This window comes from Plodia interpunctella, chromosome 10 (genome assembly GCF_027563975.2).
Source record: "Plodia interpunctella isolate USDA-ARS_2022_Savannah chromosome 10, ilPloInte3.2, whole genome shotgun sequence".
Classification (NCBI taxonomy): Eukaryota; Metazoa; Arthropoda; class Insecta; order Lepidoptera; family Pyralidae; genus Plodia; species Plodia interpunctella.
This window is the reverse complement of record NC_071303.1, coordinates 2,445,416-2,462,183: the sequence shown is the minus strand read 5'-3', so window position 1 is coordinate 2,462,183 and position 16,768 is coordinate 2,445,416. Positions and strand designations below refer to the sequence as shown.

Genomic DNA, 16,768 nt, shown 5'->3' with positions numbered 1-16,768 from the left:
TGATGCAGTTTAGTCAAGTAGTGTACCAACGGAATTTAAAGTGAGTATAACGCATAAAACTTGCCGTCCAGTGGACTTTGTTACGCCGCTTTTTCTCCGCTTTCGCTTTGGAGGCGATATTAAACTTAGTTTTTACTAAACGACTGACGTGAACTAAATAAATGTATATAGGTACATACATAAAATTATACGGTAAAAGAATCTACATATTTAAATGCTGTAAAGTGATGATATATGCGTTTTTCTGTTCAAATAAAAGAATGAGGAAATTCAGTCGAGCGGTTAGCCGCGGTTCTATTCATCTCGTGAATTGTTTAATTTAAACTCTGTTTAAACTCTAGACCCGAAGAATAGGTACTTATGGGTGAATAAATCAGTGGGAATATTAGGAATACAGACTGTAGCTTCTACCCTTTTAATTTTTTACTATCTAGTATATGTTATTGCTAAATACAATAAATATATACTAATGCAGTTTTTCGCTCGCGTATCAGCTATTTTTATTTGAATTGAATGGCAGGCTATAGACAGTAATGTACAGGAGTTAAAATATAGATTATATTAATTACAATATTAAGACCAAATTAGTGCCCATAGTTGTAATATTTTAACAATATTTGATATAGTTTCAAACACTAGCACAGAAGATCAATTTCTTACTTCACATGGAAATTAAACTAATAAGCAGCATTCTAGCTTACACCAAACTTCATAACGCCACCACATCAGAATTCATATCGCTCACGGTCGTATGTCAAATAAAGTGGCCCAAGCAAGCCGCGGGGCTTTGCGGAGTTAGCGCGTCTAATGAGTTGCAGACTTGCTTAAGTCGCCGCTCGCCACAACAAGGGGATTCCCCTTGTTTTTAGACGCACACCGCACCGCTCCACAAATATAAGTTTTCTGCTCTACTTTATGTACAATGTAGTTTTCTGCTTTAGTTTTCTGCTCTACATTATTAACGGTATCAAAGTTTTTGACCACCTACCAATAGATATCGTCTATTTTTAATTGCCAAGAATTTAAACAGAAAATAAAAAAAAATGCATTTAGAACAAGTATTGTATGAGCATTTAGATGTAAAACTCTTTAGATAAAAAAAAAAACATTCATATATTTACGTAAATGTAATTTTATTATAAGTTGCACGTTGCACTATTTCGCGCTACGCTCCATCGGCGCGTAGTCGACGTACGTCAATGTGAAAACCAATATAAAATAACGGAGCGCATTAATAAAAAGCCCCCCCCCCCTTATGTTATGTAACATTAGTTTTCTCCCCATTTATAATTATATTGGCAAATTTAAACAAAATAATAATATCTACTTATAATTTTTGTTTACTTTATCCGTATGTATGTATAATATATTTATATACTTTTATATTTCAGGTTACACACTGATCCGTGTTTCATATATCATTATAACATATTATATTCCGTGTCAATCTTAACCTTGACGTTGGCAAAATCATCGTTTTGGCGAACGATGGAGCATGAAATTAAAAAATAAAAAGCCCGGGAATTAGACTATTAAGTGAAACAAAATTTCTCGTAAAAATGTTTTATTCAAATCCATAATCAGGCAGCGCTGCGTCACTTAATTTCTATTTATTTATTTTACAATAATTTCAAAAATCTAAGTACTGATAAATGTATGGAATGTAGGTAGTAATTTAATTGAAATTCATAAAAATAACTAGCCTGTTGTTTATTATTGTATCGTTAAAGTAAGCCTAGACTTAATTAATATTAATTTTAAAATCTTATTTATTTAGTGTATTAAAATAAATGTTATAATCGTTGATATAAAAAAAAACTACTTTGACACACGTTTATGTCACACGTATGAATTAAATGTCTCTTAAAGGAATGTAACAATTTATGAGATCATAGAGTTCATAATCTTAACTTCCAATTGTCTCTCACCAATTTAGAAGTAGGTTCATGTGTCAGTTAAGTACAATTAAGTATGTCGATATTGTTTTATACCACAGATGTCATAATTAACAGTTTAGCAAATATGCTTTGTGCTTTATGCTAAAATATGTGGTTTCTTGTTACCTAAAATAGGACCATCCCAGACCCATCCGTGGATGTCGTAAGAGCAACAACATGCCCACAAAGGGCACGTCGTAAAATCATATTCATTATTTCAATTTTATTTTTTAAACCTGGGCTTCGGGGCGTCATTGCTAAAAATGTAATTAATACGTGACCTAACACTATGATACAAACAGTATAAATAAAACAAAGTTGCTTCCCTCTTGTCTGTCTGTCCCTGTGTATGCTTAGATCTTTAAAACTACGCAACGGATTTTGATGCGGGTTTTTTAAATAGATAGGAATATTTTAAGAGGAAGGTTTAGGTACATAATTTATTATGGTTTTACCCGAACGATGCCGGGACGGGCCGCTAGTAAGGTTAGAGATTTTGCGTGCCTAGGTTAGGCTATTGTGGTAGACTGTACATACTATACATAAGCAGTGATAACATACAAACAATGTAACCACATTCAAACATAAAGAATTCATTTGAATCGAAAACTTGTAGGCCTATTAAAACGATACAATATATATTATCAGACCTAAGGCATCTATTCAATTCTTCAATCTAAAAGCCTAGTCATGATTAAAACGTAATGTCTAGCTGATTCTAATGGGAGATAAAAATGCACTTACCTCATAAATAAAAAATAAATCACACTAACTTATTTACAATACATATAGTGATCGCCTACGTCTCAAGAAAACTATCAAATTGTTTCCCAACTTTATGCTATTCTATTTATATTTTTTGTTTATTGCTTTCAACGCTTGCAGTTAGTTAAATAATTTATATCACAATATAGATAACATATGTTAGTTTCTTTTGAACACTAAACAATGTGTATAACAAACATCTTATTTATAATAGTGAAATTTATTATGTAAATCTATTCCTATACTTTTTAATTTTAAACAATACTGATTGCGTAATGTCCTACGAAATGCATTGATCGAGAAAATAAAAGTAGAATTACAGAGAATAGAAGACCATACATTTCGTGATCGATACAGTTAACGATTTTACTTCAAAAGAGAGCTAGAGACAATCCATTTTTGTTCACCCATCCCATGACCGACCATTCCGAAAGTTGCTTAACCGCCACTATCGCAGGCCAAGCGAGTCTACGCCAATCTCCTCACAACACAAGCGATACATATGAAAGGTAAATAAATATAACCATACATTTGATAAGGTCTTTGGCAATCGCTGCCTTCATATAAATTACATATCCTCAATCAATCTTCTTTTACAGTATTCTAATCAATCATTATTCTTTGGAAAGACCTATCACATCCCATAGAAAGTTCTAGAGGACTCCAAGGCAAGTGAAAGTTGGTCCGTCCTATGGAGGCTAATAAAAAAATATTAGAAAAGAGTAAAACACTCACAATATGACAACTAGCTTCATTTCATCTGGTATGGTAAAGTTCTCAATTGTTTTGCAACAGTAGTTGAATAGCGTCTCTCTTTAAAACCTAAAGTATCGCACACGAAATAGACGGTTAATAAAAAGTATATACCGTATCACGTCTTTCATCGTATTGTAGGCAGAGCCAAGAGTTGCGATACTCGAAGGCCAGGTTTTGTGGAATTGAGATAACATAGCGATAGGTTGTTAGCCTAACTGCTATAGAAATAATCTCTAACTCAGAATATGTAGTGGGATAGTGTTTTTTTTAACTTTCGCGCTATGAACACATAACTACATAAATTATATTAACGGGACTTAGCGAAGATGAACCTTTTTTATTTTATGTTGCTGACGTTACAACGACGCAGCCAGACTGGACTATTTACAATGTGCGTTAGCAACATTAAATAAAAAAGCTTCGTGCTAAGCCCCGTTAATATAATTCATATAGTTAAGAAGTGGGATATTATAATAAGTTTCAAAAGTTATTCATAATAAGAAGTAGGATGTTATAATTAAAGTTAGTAAGGTTGATCTCATAGGATCTAAATGCTGGGAATTCACATAATGAAGGGAAACTAATGTAGAAGATTTACCATATGTCAACATCAACTGGTTTTCAAACCGTCAACTCCTCATTGCAATGTGATTTTTAATCTAATTCAACACTTTTAAATATTCCATCTAGGTATTATAATATTATTGCATTATTTCATAATTTTAAATAGCAACATGTGTAAAATCTATTGAGTGACACAAGAGTAATGCAAAAATTTGAAAATATTTGTTATTGCTTTTACATATCACAACAACTGAATGATGTCATCAGAGGCCTTACAGAGCACTATCTTGTTAATGCTATGTCCCGGTCTCTAGTGAAAGTTTTTTTAAATCAATCAACAAAAACACATCACAAAACTTAGATGTTTCTTTACACACACTGTGTGCAACACTAGAGTTTATCTGGCAAACAAAATGACGGATGATATGACTCCTGTGTAGTGAAACAAAATTAGTTAAATGTTGTCATGTTTTTGTTGATTGTGTATGGCAACATACACTGTGGACCGGGCTTTAACTCAACGCAGATTTGCGACAAAGTGCATGTACTTGCATACAATAGCTCACACTACGGCCAGTGTATTCTACTTTGTATAACCCTTGCTCTTGAATACTATTTTATTAATTGACACAATGTCCATGTTTATAAACTCAAACTCTCAACATAGTTCAAACAAAATCGTAGCTCCGTCTTACCAACTGAATAATGGAGCCATGGAAGTCACAAACATACACCACATCAGTGCCGTATCTTGACAGTCGTCTGTAGATAAAAATTACATTGCAATGAGGTGTGGTCTCCCTTGGGAACTAAGACCGATGCTTGTTTCTGTTTATAGTCTGCATAAAGCGGCGCCCCCATAGCTCCTCGAGGTTGAACGGTCTAAAGTTTGCGAGCTGACGTGGAGCCATCACTTCTTGGTAGTATTTTGCGTCTTCACTGCCTCGTTCTATTTCTCTGGTCACCTGAAAAATAATATAGTAACTAAGTGTTAATAAACTTGTTTATTTTTTAATAATAGACAGGCTTCTACAACTGATGCATATATATTTAATCTTTATCAGGCAGCACTAAAAGGTTTTATTTGTTTAACCTATATTGTACTAACACAAAATAAACACATACAGTGTGGACTTACTTAAATTTTAATTAGATCTGATTTCTAATGACAGGTAAAGTCAGATAGGCAGCATATCATAAAAAATTGGTAATGTTTAGAATAGTAATGACCTTATTCCAGGATTCATAGATATAGTTGATGAGATCATCAAGTTGGCTGTTAGTGTTGTTGTTGTTCTGTGGAGGCGCAGGGGGGCTCTGCACGGGCGGACTCAGCCTCGCTCCGTTGTGTCCGTTACTGTTATGGCGTTTACTGCCCCCCATGTGTGGAAGGGATCGAGGTCCACTGTTTATGTAACTTGATCTGGAATTTTATATTGATACTTTTAATTTTTATTACAACACTAATTTGCCCGCGACGTCGCCCGCGTGAATTTCCCACAGGTACATTTATTTCTCCAGGAAAAAGCAGCAAGAAGGTTGTTCGTTGATTTTCTTGAAATTTTTTACACATTTAGTTTGAAGTATGGAGAAAGACTTAGGGTACATTTTAAAACAGTACATAGTACATTAGCAAGTGTGAAGATGTAACAAACTTACTTTTGCTTTTATAATATTAGTAAGGATAGGATATGGACATTTTTAAACACTATCTAAAACAAAGTCAGGTAATGTAATTGCCTATTTAAACTGGCAAATAGACAAATAATATCATAATTAGCTAATTGCAATAAGAAACCAGTGCTATTTACTAAAATAAACACTATATTAACCAAACCATTGTCACAAGTCCAGGGACTATGTACACACTATGAAGAGGCATGATGGGGCAAATATATAACTGAATATTTTCCTCAGGCTGGTTCATTACTTGACTGAAGCTCCACAAAAAATGATAAAAAATATTGGAATTATGCAAAGACTTCTATTATGACGGAATCTTGACAGTCAATAAATAGGTAATGTTGTTAAATATAACTATAGTCATTTATTCAGAAAATTAGATCTTCATTTCTTTTTCATGTCATATATTCTCTTCTTAAATATTACCCAAAACTACAAACTACAAGTGTTTCAGAAGGTCCACTACTAAACAGAAAATATGAACATATTTCTGCTCCAATGTTTTTATTTATATTCCCAGATTTATGATACAACAAATTGAATTTAAATTAGACTAAAAAAAAATAGAATTGGCCACACTTACCTGCTTGTCAACAAATATTATGTAGAAGACTAGTAGCTAATAGTACTGATTGTTTTGTTTATTTTCCGCAAGCGATAATTACTCAGGAACAATAACAATATTGGGTTATCACATACACATATCAATCAGTTGCAATATTGTTGGTAGATAATAAAAATATATAAACGTGAAATGATTGACAATGTTGACAAATTAAATCAATCACTCAAAGTATGCACTGTTTACAACGCGTGAACGCGCTGTTATAAAATTGCTGACGTGAAAGCGCGAAAGTACCTAATGGTATCGTAGATGAGCGAAAGGAAATCTAGTACAATACATACCTCATATTGTTTCTGTCCATGATACGAACTAGAAAGTATAGTAGATTTTCAAATAGTACTACTATTTTTTGATTAAAACTTATATAATCTAATCTTTAGCTTCAATACATCTCTACACAAAGGAATCAAGTAAAAATCAGTAAATAATAATATTCTAAAGATAAATAGACAGGACGCCACACAACACGACACAGATAAAACGTCAAATTTTAACAAACGTCAATAGTCAACAGCTGCCAGTGATGCACACGTGAGATTGGTTGATTTGAATAATGCTTGCAAAGTTAATCCAATCAAAACTGACAATTTCATTTGCTTTTGCGTCAAATGGTAAAATCGGGCGATGACCGATGAATTCTTCATCATCGAGAAATTATGATTACTTTCAATCGAGAAAGTAATCTAATTACCATAGATTTAAAAAGAGCTCCGTGCTGGATCGCATGTGAAAATAGTAATCTTCAAAATTAATCTCGTCTATTGTAGATTACATAAATCTTAATTTTTTTTTAAGATTATTCTGTGTAAGCTGTAATCCTTTCCAAATTACAAAATATAATCTCAATGGGCTAAACGAGGTAAATGGTATTCGATAGCGCATCATCGGATTTCATTACACATATTGTACTTTTAAATATTGTACTTTTTTCGGAATAATATGGAATATTACGCAAAGCTCAGCGCAGATGGCGCTACTTGTACAGCTAAAGTACATAAACATTGCCAATGGAGGCAAAAAGCACCAACTTTCAATATTGTTGCAGATTTACGACCAAAAATACCTTCTACACAATCGTGGTGCGAGTTTAAAGGAAAAAGGAAGGATTTAGTGGATTATCATGAAAATAATAACACTATTTTAGGTTAGTGCTGCATTATTTGGTCAACAGTGGTCACAAACTGATATAAACTTCAATCACTAAACACAAACTATCGGACGTGAATCTATTCATCCGGTCAATAGCCGGAAGTCTCATTGACCTAAAGAAGTCTGCTTTGCTACATTGGCTCTGCTATAGTCAATCATAGACAGACAAAATTTATCTTGTCTCTGTTTTGTTTGTCAAATAAATACTCAAATTTGTCAAGTCAAACTATTTGTTTTTGTATCGCTGGGGTCTAATTAAAAATCTTGTGCGTAACTTATTTGTATATTAGTATAAAGCTCAAATATGACTGAAAGAAATGGATTTGAGGAACTCCGAGCAAAATACAAGGTACTATTTAATTCTAACCAACAAATTTACTAACCGGGTCATTTACAGAGTAGGTATTTACAAAATTTTGTATTATGTTGCAGGACGTTTTATCTAAAGCATTTGCAACCAACAATATTGATTTGCTGGATTCCTTTTCAAAAAATACAAATGAGACTGACAGGAAAGCGGCAATGGACCAAGCTTTCAGAGACAAGCTTCTGGACTTGTTGATTGAGGAACCTGATACCCTTGAGTCTTACGTCTGTTTCTGCATAGAATCATGTAGACGACACATGGTAACTCCTACCATGCCAGTTGTACTTTTAGGCGATATATTTGATGCCCTTACATTAAACAAATGCGAAAAAATGTTCACATATGTAGAAAATGGTGTGAACATCTGGAAAGAGGATTTATTTTTTATTGCATGCAAAAACAATTTACTCCGGATGTGCAATGATCTTTTGCGGCGTTTATCGAGGTCTCAAAACACAGTATTTTGTGGCAGGATACTTTTGTTTCTTGCGAAATTCTTTCCATTCTCTGAACGGTCAGGTCTTAATATTGTATCAGAGTTTAACCTTGAGAACATAACAGAATTCGGTGGAGACAGTTCTAGTACACTAAAAGATTCGCTGGATGAAGATATGGTGGTGGAAGATGAGAAAAGCAAGCTGAGTATTGACTATAACCTGTACTGCAGATTTTGGAGCCTCCAAGATTTCTTTAGGAATCCAAATACATGTTATAACAAGATTCAGTGGAAGACATTTGTTGCAGTAAGTGTCCTTATTTTTATTACCTATTTTTTACATGTAATCAGAATTTTGTCATAGTTCAATGTTGATTCAATTACAAAATTTGGCTATTTTAACACATTGACAATGACACAAAAGTCTGTTCAGTCTATCGGTCAATGGGTGATGGGTTTATTAAAAGTTATTATCATCAATCGAGAGTGTTAAGTTTATTATTATGTGCCTTGCTCATCACTATTATTCACTTTTCAGCATTCCGGCAGTGTGCTATCAGCATTTTCCTCATACAAACTGGAAGCTGTTGAACTACAGACGTCTAAAATGAACAGACTTAAGCCAATGACTGATGTGGAGATGCAAGAAACCAAAGAGCAGCATTACTTTGCAAAGTTCCTCACCAATCAGAAGCTTCTAGAGCTTCAGCTCTCAGATTCAAACTTCCGGAGATGTGTATTGATACAGTTTTTGATTCTGTTTCAGTATTTGTCATCAACTGTTAAGTTTAAAATGTATGTTAGCCTATTACTTCGTTTTCACTTAGTACTTTTGGACTAAAATCCAACTGTAAAATTGCAAATGTACCCAAGTACAGTCACCAATATGATTGTTGTCTATTCAAGTGCATTCTAATTATTTTTAAAAATAATATGTCTACTGTCATTTTGTACCTGGAAATCTAATGTTTTTGTTGACTTAACTAATTTATTTGTATGAATTTGTTGACTATAGTCTACTTATCCCATCATGTAATAGGATAATTTTACGAAGAATTAAATGAGTGAATTTTGCCAACCATAATGATTTATGTTGCTATTCTAGTGCTTCAAATATCATTAAGTTTTCAACACCTTTTTTTAGGGAATCTCAGGAACTTAAACAAGACCAAGCAGAATGGGTGAAAGAGACAACTAGTCTTGTCTACAAACTGCTTGGTGAGACTCCACCGAATGGCAAGAAGTTTGCAGAGTGCGTCAAGCATATATTGAAGAGGGAGGAGCATTGGAATAACTGGAAGAATGATGGTTGTCCAGGTATCATACTTCCTACTTCCCTACTTATAAACCAGTGGCACGTCCAGACTTCACTAGGATAAAAACATAATAGAATATATACACAAATCTTCTGCATGAAGGAGCAAAGCTCTGTGGCTAAGCTAGTAATTTATAAAAGTTGTTTAGTTGTATGGCAGTCTATAGGATAATACCGCAAAAAATTAACCCCGTTATTTGTTAAAAGTTAAAACATACTATAAGCTAAAATATGTTTTGTCACTATCGAACTTTATAATATTTGCCATTGAAGAAAGAGACAAAATATACTTTAGCTTATAGTATGTTTTAATCTTTTTTATGACTTTGTCCACATTATTCAACTGTTGAGTTTGAAAAACCTATTGAAACTATTGACCGTCAAAACATGATCTGGTTGATCAGAATTCCAAAAGCCGAAGCCGCCAGTGCAGTCGGACTCGGACGACATCAGGCGCCCGAGCAAGCGGCGGCGGCCGGTCGGTGACATCATCAAGGAGTATGAGGGCCAAAACAAACACTACATGGGCAAGTAAGTGGTCTATGTTAATCTAAACATACAGTATATCTATACCGCTATTTTCCGTAAAAGGGCCGCTAACATTATTTTCAAATCCGAAATAAAAATACGCATATTTATTTAACATCTTACAACTATCATCACATTAAATAACTATTGCCATAATTGCATCTTAAATCCTGTAACATAAACTTATGTGCTTGCTCAGTGTGCAAGCAAACAGATCTCATTAGTTATGTAAATAACTTGGTTTTGTTGTTGGAAAGTTGGACGCTACTGTTGTTTTTATTTGATAGATAGATAAAAACTTTATTTGTTCTCTGTTTCACAAAATTACAGACAAAGAAAAATAATGATCACTAAAAATACATAAAACTAACAATTACATTGTGCCATAAAGTAACAAAAAGGCTACAAGTTCAGCTATATGTTACCCAGAAGAGTTACAGCTGATTTTCAGCTGACAACTTTGAGGTAGCTCGGACGAGAACTGAGGTAGAAATTAATGTAACAGATTCTTTACTTAGGCTAATAATAGATAGTTACATATACGCATTAAATGTTACAGAAAATGAATATCTAAATTATCCGATACACTTTAAACGAAAGTAATAAATTTAAAAGTGCAGTACTAAATTTGAGAATAATTTTATTGCAAAGTAAATGTTTTGCACATCCCACTTATTAACATAATTAACTACTTCCCATTGTAAACATCTGATTAGGATATTAATGTTTTGATGATTTTGTTTCAGTAACGAGCTAACAAAATTATGGAATTTGTGCCCAGACAACTTGACTGCATGTCGCACAAAGGAAAGAGATTTTATGCCATCATTAGGTAAGTGTACTTATTGATGCAGACATATCACCATTTTCAGAAACCTATTTAACTCCATGTATTTTCACCTATCTACTTTTGTTTTGTCTCAAAATCATTAATTACAACAACATTAAATTGTTGTCATAAAAATGTTGATTAATAGGCTTCTTCAGTACGCAGAACATTGGGACATAGTCTGGGGAGAGCAGGCAGCATCGCAGTGTTTTAATCCCAATCTCCATATTCTTCTTGCTTCCGCCAATTTTGACCGGACTCGATCGATTTTGCGTTACTCGATCTCACGTACGCTTTTCACCAAATCCCCGTTGCAGAGTCGTACATGGTGACGGGGGCGGAGCCCGGCGCGGGCGCGGGCTCGGGCAGGCGCACGGCGTGCGGGGGCTGGGGCTGGCGCGCGCTGCGGCTGCTGGCGCGACGCTCGCCGCACTTCTTCGTCCACACCAACAACCCTATTGGAAGGCTGCCGGATTATCTCGACGATATGGTAAATATTTGCTATAGGTACATGCTATTTGATTTCTTTGTTAAGATGATTCTTTACATAAAATCTTGAATGCTTGTGTGTAGAGCTCGATGGCGCTGTGGTTCACGCGCTGAGCCTCCTGAAAATCACTTTCGGAATTGTATCGACGATGGATGGGTGACCAAAAATATGTGATTATGCAACCGGCCTGACTTCGACCCTCCACGGGAATATTATTTTTTCCTATCAGCTGCCATAGCCTAGGCGGCTGATGTCCCTTAGTCGACTCTTACGACGTCTACGGGCGGATATGGAATAATTTCGGATATTCGCAAGAAACATGCTGAAAGTTTCACAGCAATGGTCTGGAAATTTATATTTAAAATGATCAGGTAATTTTTAAACATTAACCGTGGACACATTAAAACTGCTGATGATGTTGTCAGGTGGAACGCGTAGCCCGCGAGGTGGCGGCCAACGCAGCGGCGGCCAACACCAACGGCGACGCCGGCAACGATAAGGCTGATAAACAGGTAAATCCATACTGCCATACTAATATTATAAAGCGATTTGTATTTATGTCGTGACACTACATAAGATCGGGCCACGCCCCCTTTTTTTTGGTTATACCGCCCGCCGGCGAGCATCGAAGCGAAGGCTGTGCCAGTTTGCTTGGAAATAAAAACAATATCAAAACAATGCCGGAATGTGCTGCGAAATGGTGTGGAAAGTGTAGCTCAATGTCCAGTCTAACAAAAGATGGAATAACTTTTCACCAATAATTGTCATTATTTTTTTATTATAATTTAATTTGTTAATTATCCAAACCGTGTTGTTTTAGAAACCGTAATAAAGGAACAAAATATATCTAGCTCTTTCTAATATCTAGTCTTTAAGGTTAAATGGTCTGTGGTAATGAATAACTTATAAAAACTACTGAACAGATTTTGAAATTTGGCACAGACGATGAAACTGTCAGGAGCCGGGATACCGCGATAGTTATAAATTATTATAAAAGCCATACTTTACTAGATTTAGCCCGTGATCTGCCCAAACCTGCTGTCTAGTAGTATGAGACGTTGCAAGAGATTTAGAGAGAATACTAATAAATGCAGCTTTCACTATTAAAGTCGATAATTGATTGTTGCAACAGGAGGCAGCCGAAGAAGAAATCACAGAGGAGCAAATTGAAGCTGATTTGATAAAGGAGGGAGATACGGCTGATATTGAACAGGTATTATAATGTTTTCTCTCTCGATTGTCTATACTATGGATAGTGTAAAATGAGATAGTATTACTTCGTTTTGGGCTATCGATACTATCGATTTTCTAGATAGTTCTCGATTGATAATATCGATAGATAGATAGACGAATATCGATAGGTATTTGTAAAAGGAATTTAGAATAACTTTATTGATTTTTTGATACATTTTTGAATGGCAGGTCAAATATTGCGATTGCGATACATTGCAACTGAAGCGTCAGTATTTTTTACATTCTGAAAAAATCATCCATAAAGATATTGACGCGTTAAAAAAAAAACCAATCGGACGCCAAGATTCTGACTTCATAAATTTCCTAACCAGGTCCCAGATTCCACCCACGGAGGCGAAGAGGACTACGACAAATCCACCCGATCCCGAGTCACCATGATAACACCCACCCAACTCGAAGCGGTGTCCACCAAACTTGCGGACTGGAAGAAATTAGCTGTAAAACTTGGATACAAACCTGATGAAATACAGTACTTTGATAGTGAAAACGCAACAGATCCGGCAAGGGCGAAAAATATGCTGCAATTGTGGTTCGACGATGATGAAGACGCCTCTGTGGAGAACTTACTCTATATCATGGAAGGGTTAGAGTTCACCGAGGCATGCGAAGCATTAAAAAACGCTAAATGACAAATGTTGAAACGTAGTTGTAAGAAAAGAATCGTAATAAAAAGTTCGAATAAGTAATACGTTGTTTCTCTTTAGTGTTGGCACAGTTGACCTATATAGGGTCACTGGTATCAAACGCAAAACCTAAAGACTACTTGGGTACATCAAAACAAGCAACTTTTATTTTACGACTTTTTGTGGTTGTATTTTTTCTATATAAAAAAAACAATCTGATTTGCGATTCTACACATCTTAACTCTATGTAATAGCCAAGCAACACGAGACAGTATAGTTAGTAGCGGAATCGAAATAGAGCCTAACGTTTTATAGAAACGACATTAAAATTAAAAAAGTATTTATTTGTATTTATTACGTTTAGACAAAAGTCGTAGAACAAAAGATGTTAGTCTCTATGTACCTTATGCGCCTTTAGAAGGTTATATGCGTTAGCGTTAGATACAAGTAACCCTGTGATATTTGGTTTACACGGTCATCTTGTCATCTCTACTTGGGGAAATCGGATAGGAGAGGTGCGGGGGAGTCACTCGATTCGACGTTCAATCAAATCATTTTGAAATTCGTAAGGAGTGTCGGGAACTCACGAAGGTGATAGCGTATTTCCCGACATATCAAAGTCGATGGGCATATAGGAACTGTGATATTAGTCTGACATAAGGTTCCCATGGCTGTGTTCCGCCTTAGAATAGGACCACTCTATATACAGCCATATTTCTGTGGACCAGAGGAAGAGGTCGTCCAGTAGTGAGATAGGTGGACGATATCTGGAAGCACCTCAGTTATAACTGGATGTAGAAGGCCAGAGACCGGAGTTATGGAGGAGGCCTATGTCCGAAGACGGATGAAGAAAGGGCTGCAATGATGATGATATCCAGCCTTATTGTGAACATTTCATTTTTATGATACACAATGGTCTTTCGTCCTCAGTACATAATCTTAACTATTTGTATTACATTTTCAGTAATGACTGACCTTTTTCAGATCGACCGCGAATTTTATTCCATCTAACCATTTGTAAATACAAGTCATTGAGATAGTTAACGACTGTGTATAATTTTTAATGGTTCTTTCGTGGAGACAGTTGAGCTAGAAACAAATTACACCGAACTATAAAACCTTTGAAGTTTAGTGCGGCTGGATACTGAAAAGATTTATAAAATCATTCAACAATGTCGGCCGGGCCGAAATTATAACCTGCACGCATTTCCTCATCCCTGACTCAGCGCGCCCAAAACAGAACTTATTACTTACAAATAAATACATTTATTTAACTCGCAAAAATCAACCTTAATATGGTGGTGTTAGAGGATTTTGGAATGTAAAAATAAATTTGTAAGACGGTGTTTCGTCCAGTATAAATGGAGCTATCACGCCTCCCGCTATTTGAGTGTTTGTAGGCGGGATTGAAGAAGTTGCCGTGACCAGGGGTGTCAGATAAAAGTGGGCGTGTTGCCGTTGCGGTGTTTACAGAATCGCGGAATAGCGCTCGCTGCACTGAAATTAGTTTGAAATGAATGCGTCAATGGGCAGACGAAGCCGTGTTACATGCGCGCGCGCGTGAAATATTTATATTTTTATGATACGATCCGCTCGAGATTTTTATATTAAAAATATAACAGGGTTGGATTGGACGCATGTGCGGTGCGCGCGAGGGTAACTGAATGTGGATTTGTGTTTTGGATCTTTTTATGTAAGTATTGCTTTGTTTTTATTTTATAGTATTGCTATATATCTATAGTATCGCATTGCTTGTCGTGTTATCTTGTCTGCAACGTACAACTATGTATGTATACAGTTTATTTATTATTATTATTGTTAAAAATCTACTAGAATTATAGGTTAGTTAGCTTAGTAGATTTCTCCCGCGTTTATCGCGTATTCGCGATAGGTATATAAATTCCGAATCCGAACTTTCACGTTATTGTCACAAATCGTATAGGTATGTCATCAGTTTATGTATGAATGAATTAATTAATTATTTATTATTTTATCTAAACCGCTTCGAAACGTTGTGATTAATTTAATGACTTATTTACACCTAAGTAGCTTTCTTTTATTTTACTAGTTTGTACAAACGGTGGTCTTAGGTTCGAATCTTTGTCGTGCATGAGTTTATATACGAATTTGTCTAGTGTACTCATGTATCAAACTATACCTACAGTTTGACGAATAAACCACTACTTGCTTCCGATGAAGGGAAACCCTCATTCTAGTTTATGATTTATCAGTTAACCAGCGGCATCGCCACCTACATGTCCTCTGCAAAATTTCAAAAATATTGTTAAGTACATAAAGCGTGAAGAGGTAACAAAGAAACTTACTTTCACATTCATAATAGTAGGATGCTAGTTTTTAAAATGGAGACTGCAATGGCAAACCATTATTAATACGAAAACATCTACCAGCACAATCTGCCCTTACTTAGTTATATAGGTACTACTTGCACCATAGGTAAAAATAATTGTAACTATGACTTGTAGGTAGGTACTTTTGGGTCCATTCAGGGTATATATATCATTCAGAGCAACATTTATATGTAGGTATAAAGTATCAAAAGAATCCTCACATTCCAAGTAAAAACACTTGTATTTTAAAAATATCTAGTAAACCTGTCCTTATTTTTTTAAATTTGACCTTGATCATGTTCATCCCTATCTAAATGTATCATCTACATATGTTATAAATTTATCGAAATCAGTCTACTTTTTTGACAGACGAATCATCTGTCTCCACTGCTTATTCCATCCCACTTCCATGGTATACGTATCTACGTATCGCCATTTTAATGATTTGTGAATTCATATAATACAAGATTTATGAAGAAGTTAGAGGAATTTGAAGTAAGTTTTGGTTGGTTGGTTCGCAGTGGTTAATTCTGTGCGTTTCAGCACTTTTCTTAGGTATGCCAGACAGTAAAGTTTTACGACGATATGACCTCACATCTCAGTAAATCAGCGCGTATGAAACAGATACATAAGTAGGTAGGTATATAGGTTGTCTGTCTGATTTCGAGCGAAGCCACATTGCTCTGAACTGAAGCCTGTTGCGTTAAGACGGCGACGAAAGACTGATGGGATCGCGTGGCAGGCAGGTAGATCTTTTATGGATCAGGATATACAGGGCTACTAAGTACACGTATCTAGTAAAAAAACGCCAACCATAAATTATATGAATAATGTAATATAATATATAATGTAATAGTGAATAGCTACACTACATAGGACACGTAGCAACTTTAGAGTAAGACTTGAAAATACCAGTCATGGTATGAGTCACGACTCCACTAACCACAACGCCGGTGACTCATATCGTAAATCCTTGCATTCGACCATTTCGACCCATACCTACCTAATACCCATCTCTTTGGATATGTCTTTGTCTGGATTTACCGGGAAAAAATATACACAATCGTCATACATGAGGGAAGGATACATTCAAATTTAT

The 16,768-nt window shown here is 35.3% G+C and overlaps 2 protein-coding genes across 2 annotated transcripts; one reads left to right on the top strand and one right to left on the bottom strand.

Annotated features, from left to right (window-relative positions):
• Positions 1 to 1,547: 1,547 nt before the first annotated feature.
• LOC128673156 (uncharacterized protein) lies at positions 1,548 to 6,845 on the bottom strand. Its single transcript, XM_053750804.1, has 3 exons — positions 6,612 to 6,845; positions 5,253 to 5,445; positions 1,548 to 4,987 (listed from the first exon to the last, which is right to left on the bottom strand). Exons 1-3 carry the CDS (start codon positions 6,629 to 6,631, stop codon positions 4,832 to 4,834), a joined length of 369 nt encoding a protein of 122 aa, XP_053606779.1. The 5' UTR covers positions 6,632 to 6,845; the 3' UTR covers positions 1,548 to 4,831.
• An 806-nt stretch (positions 6,846 to 7,651) lies between these two features.
• Positions 7,652 to 13,384, top strand: Hpr1. The gene is made up of 10 exons (XM_053750791.2): positions 7,652 to 7,828; positions 7,912 to 8,589; positions 8,821 to 9,077; positions 9,427 to 9,599; positions 10,002 to 10,128; positions 10,872 to 10,957; positions 11,272 to 11,444; positions 11,870 to 11,956; positions 12,577 to 12,657; positions 13,010 to 13,384. The coding sequence occupies exons 1-10, from the start codon at positions 7,784 to 7,786 to the stop codon at positions 13,325 to 13,327; spliced, it is 2,025 nt and encodes a 674-aa protein (XP_053606766.1). The 5' UTR covers positions 7,652 to 7,783; the 3' UTR covers positions 13,328 to 13,384.
• Positions 13,385 to 16,768: the final 3,384 nt, after the last annotated feature.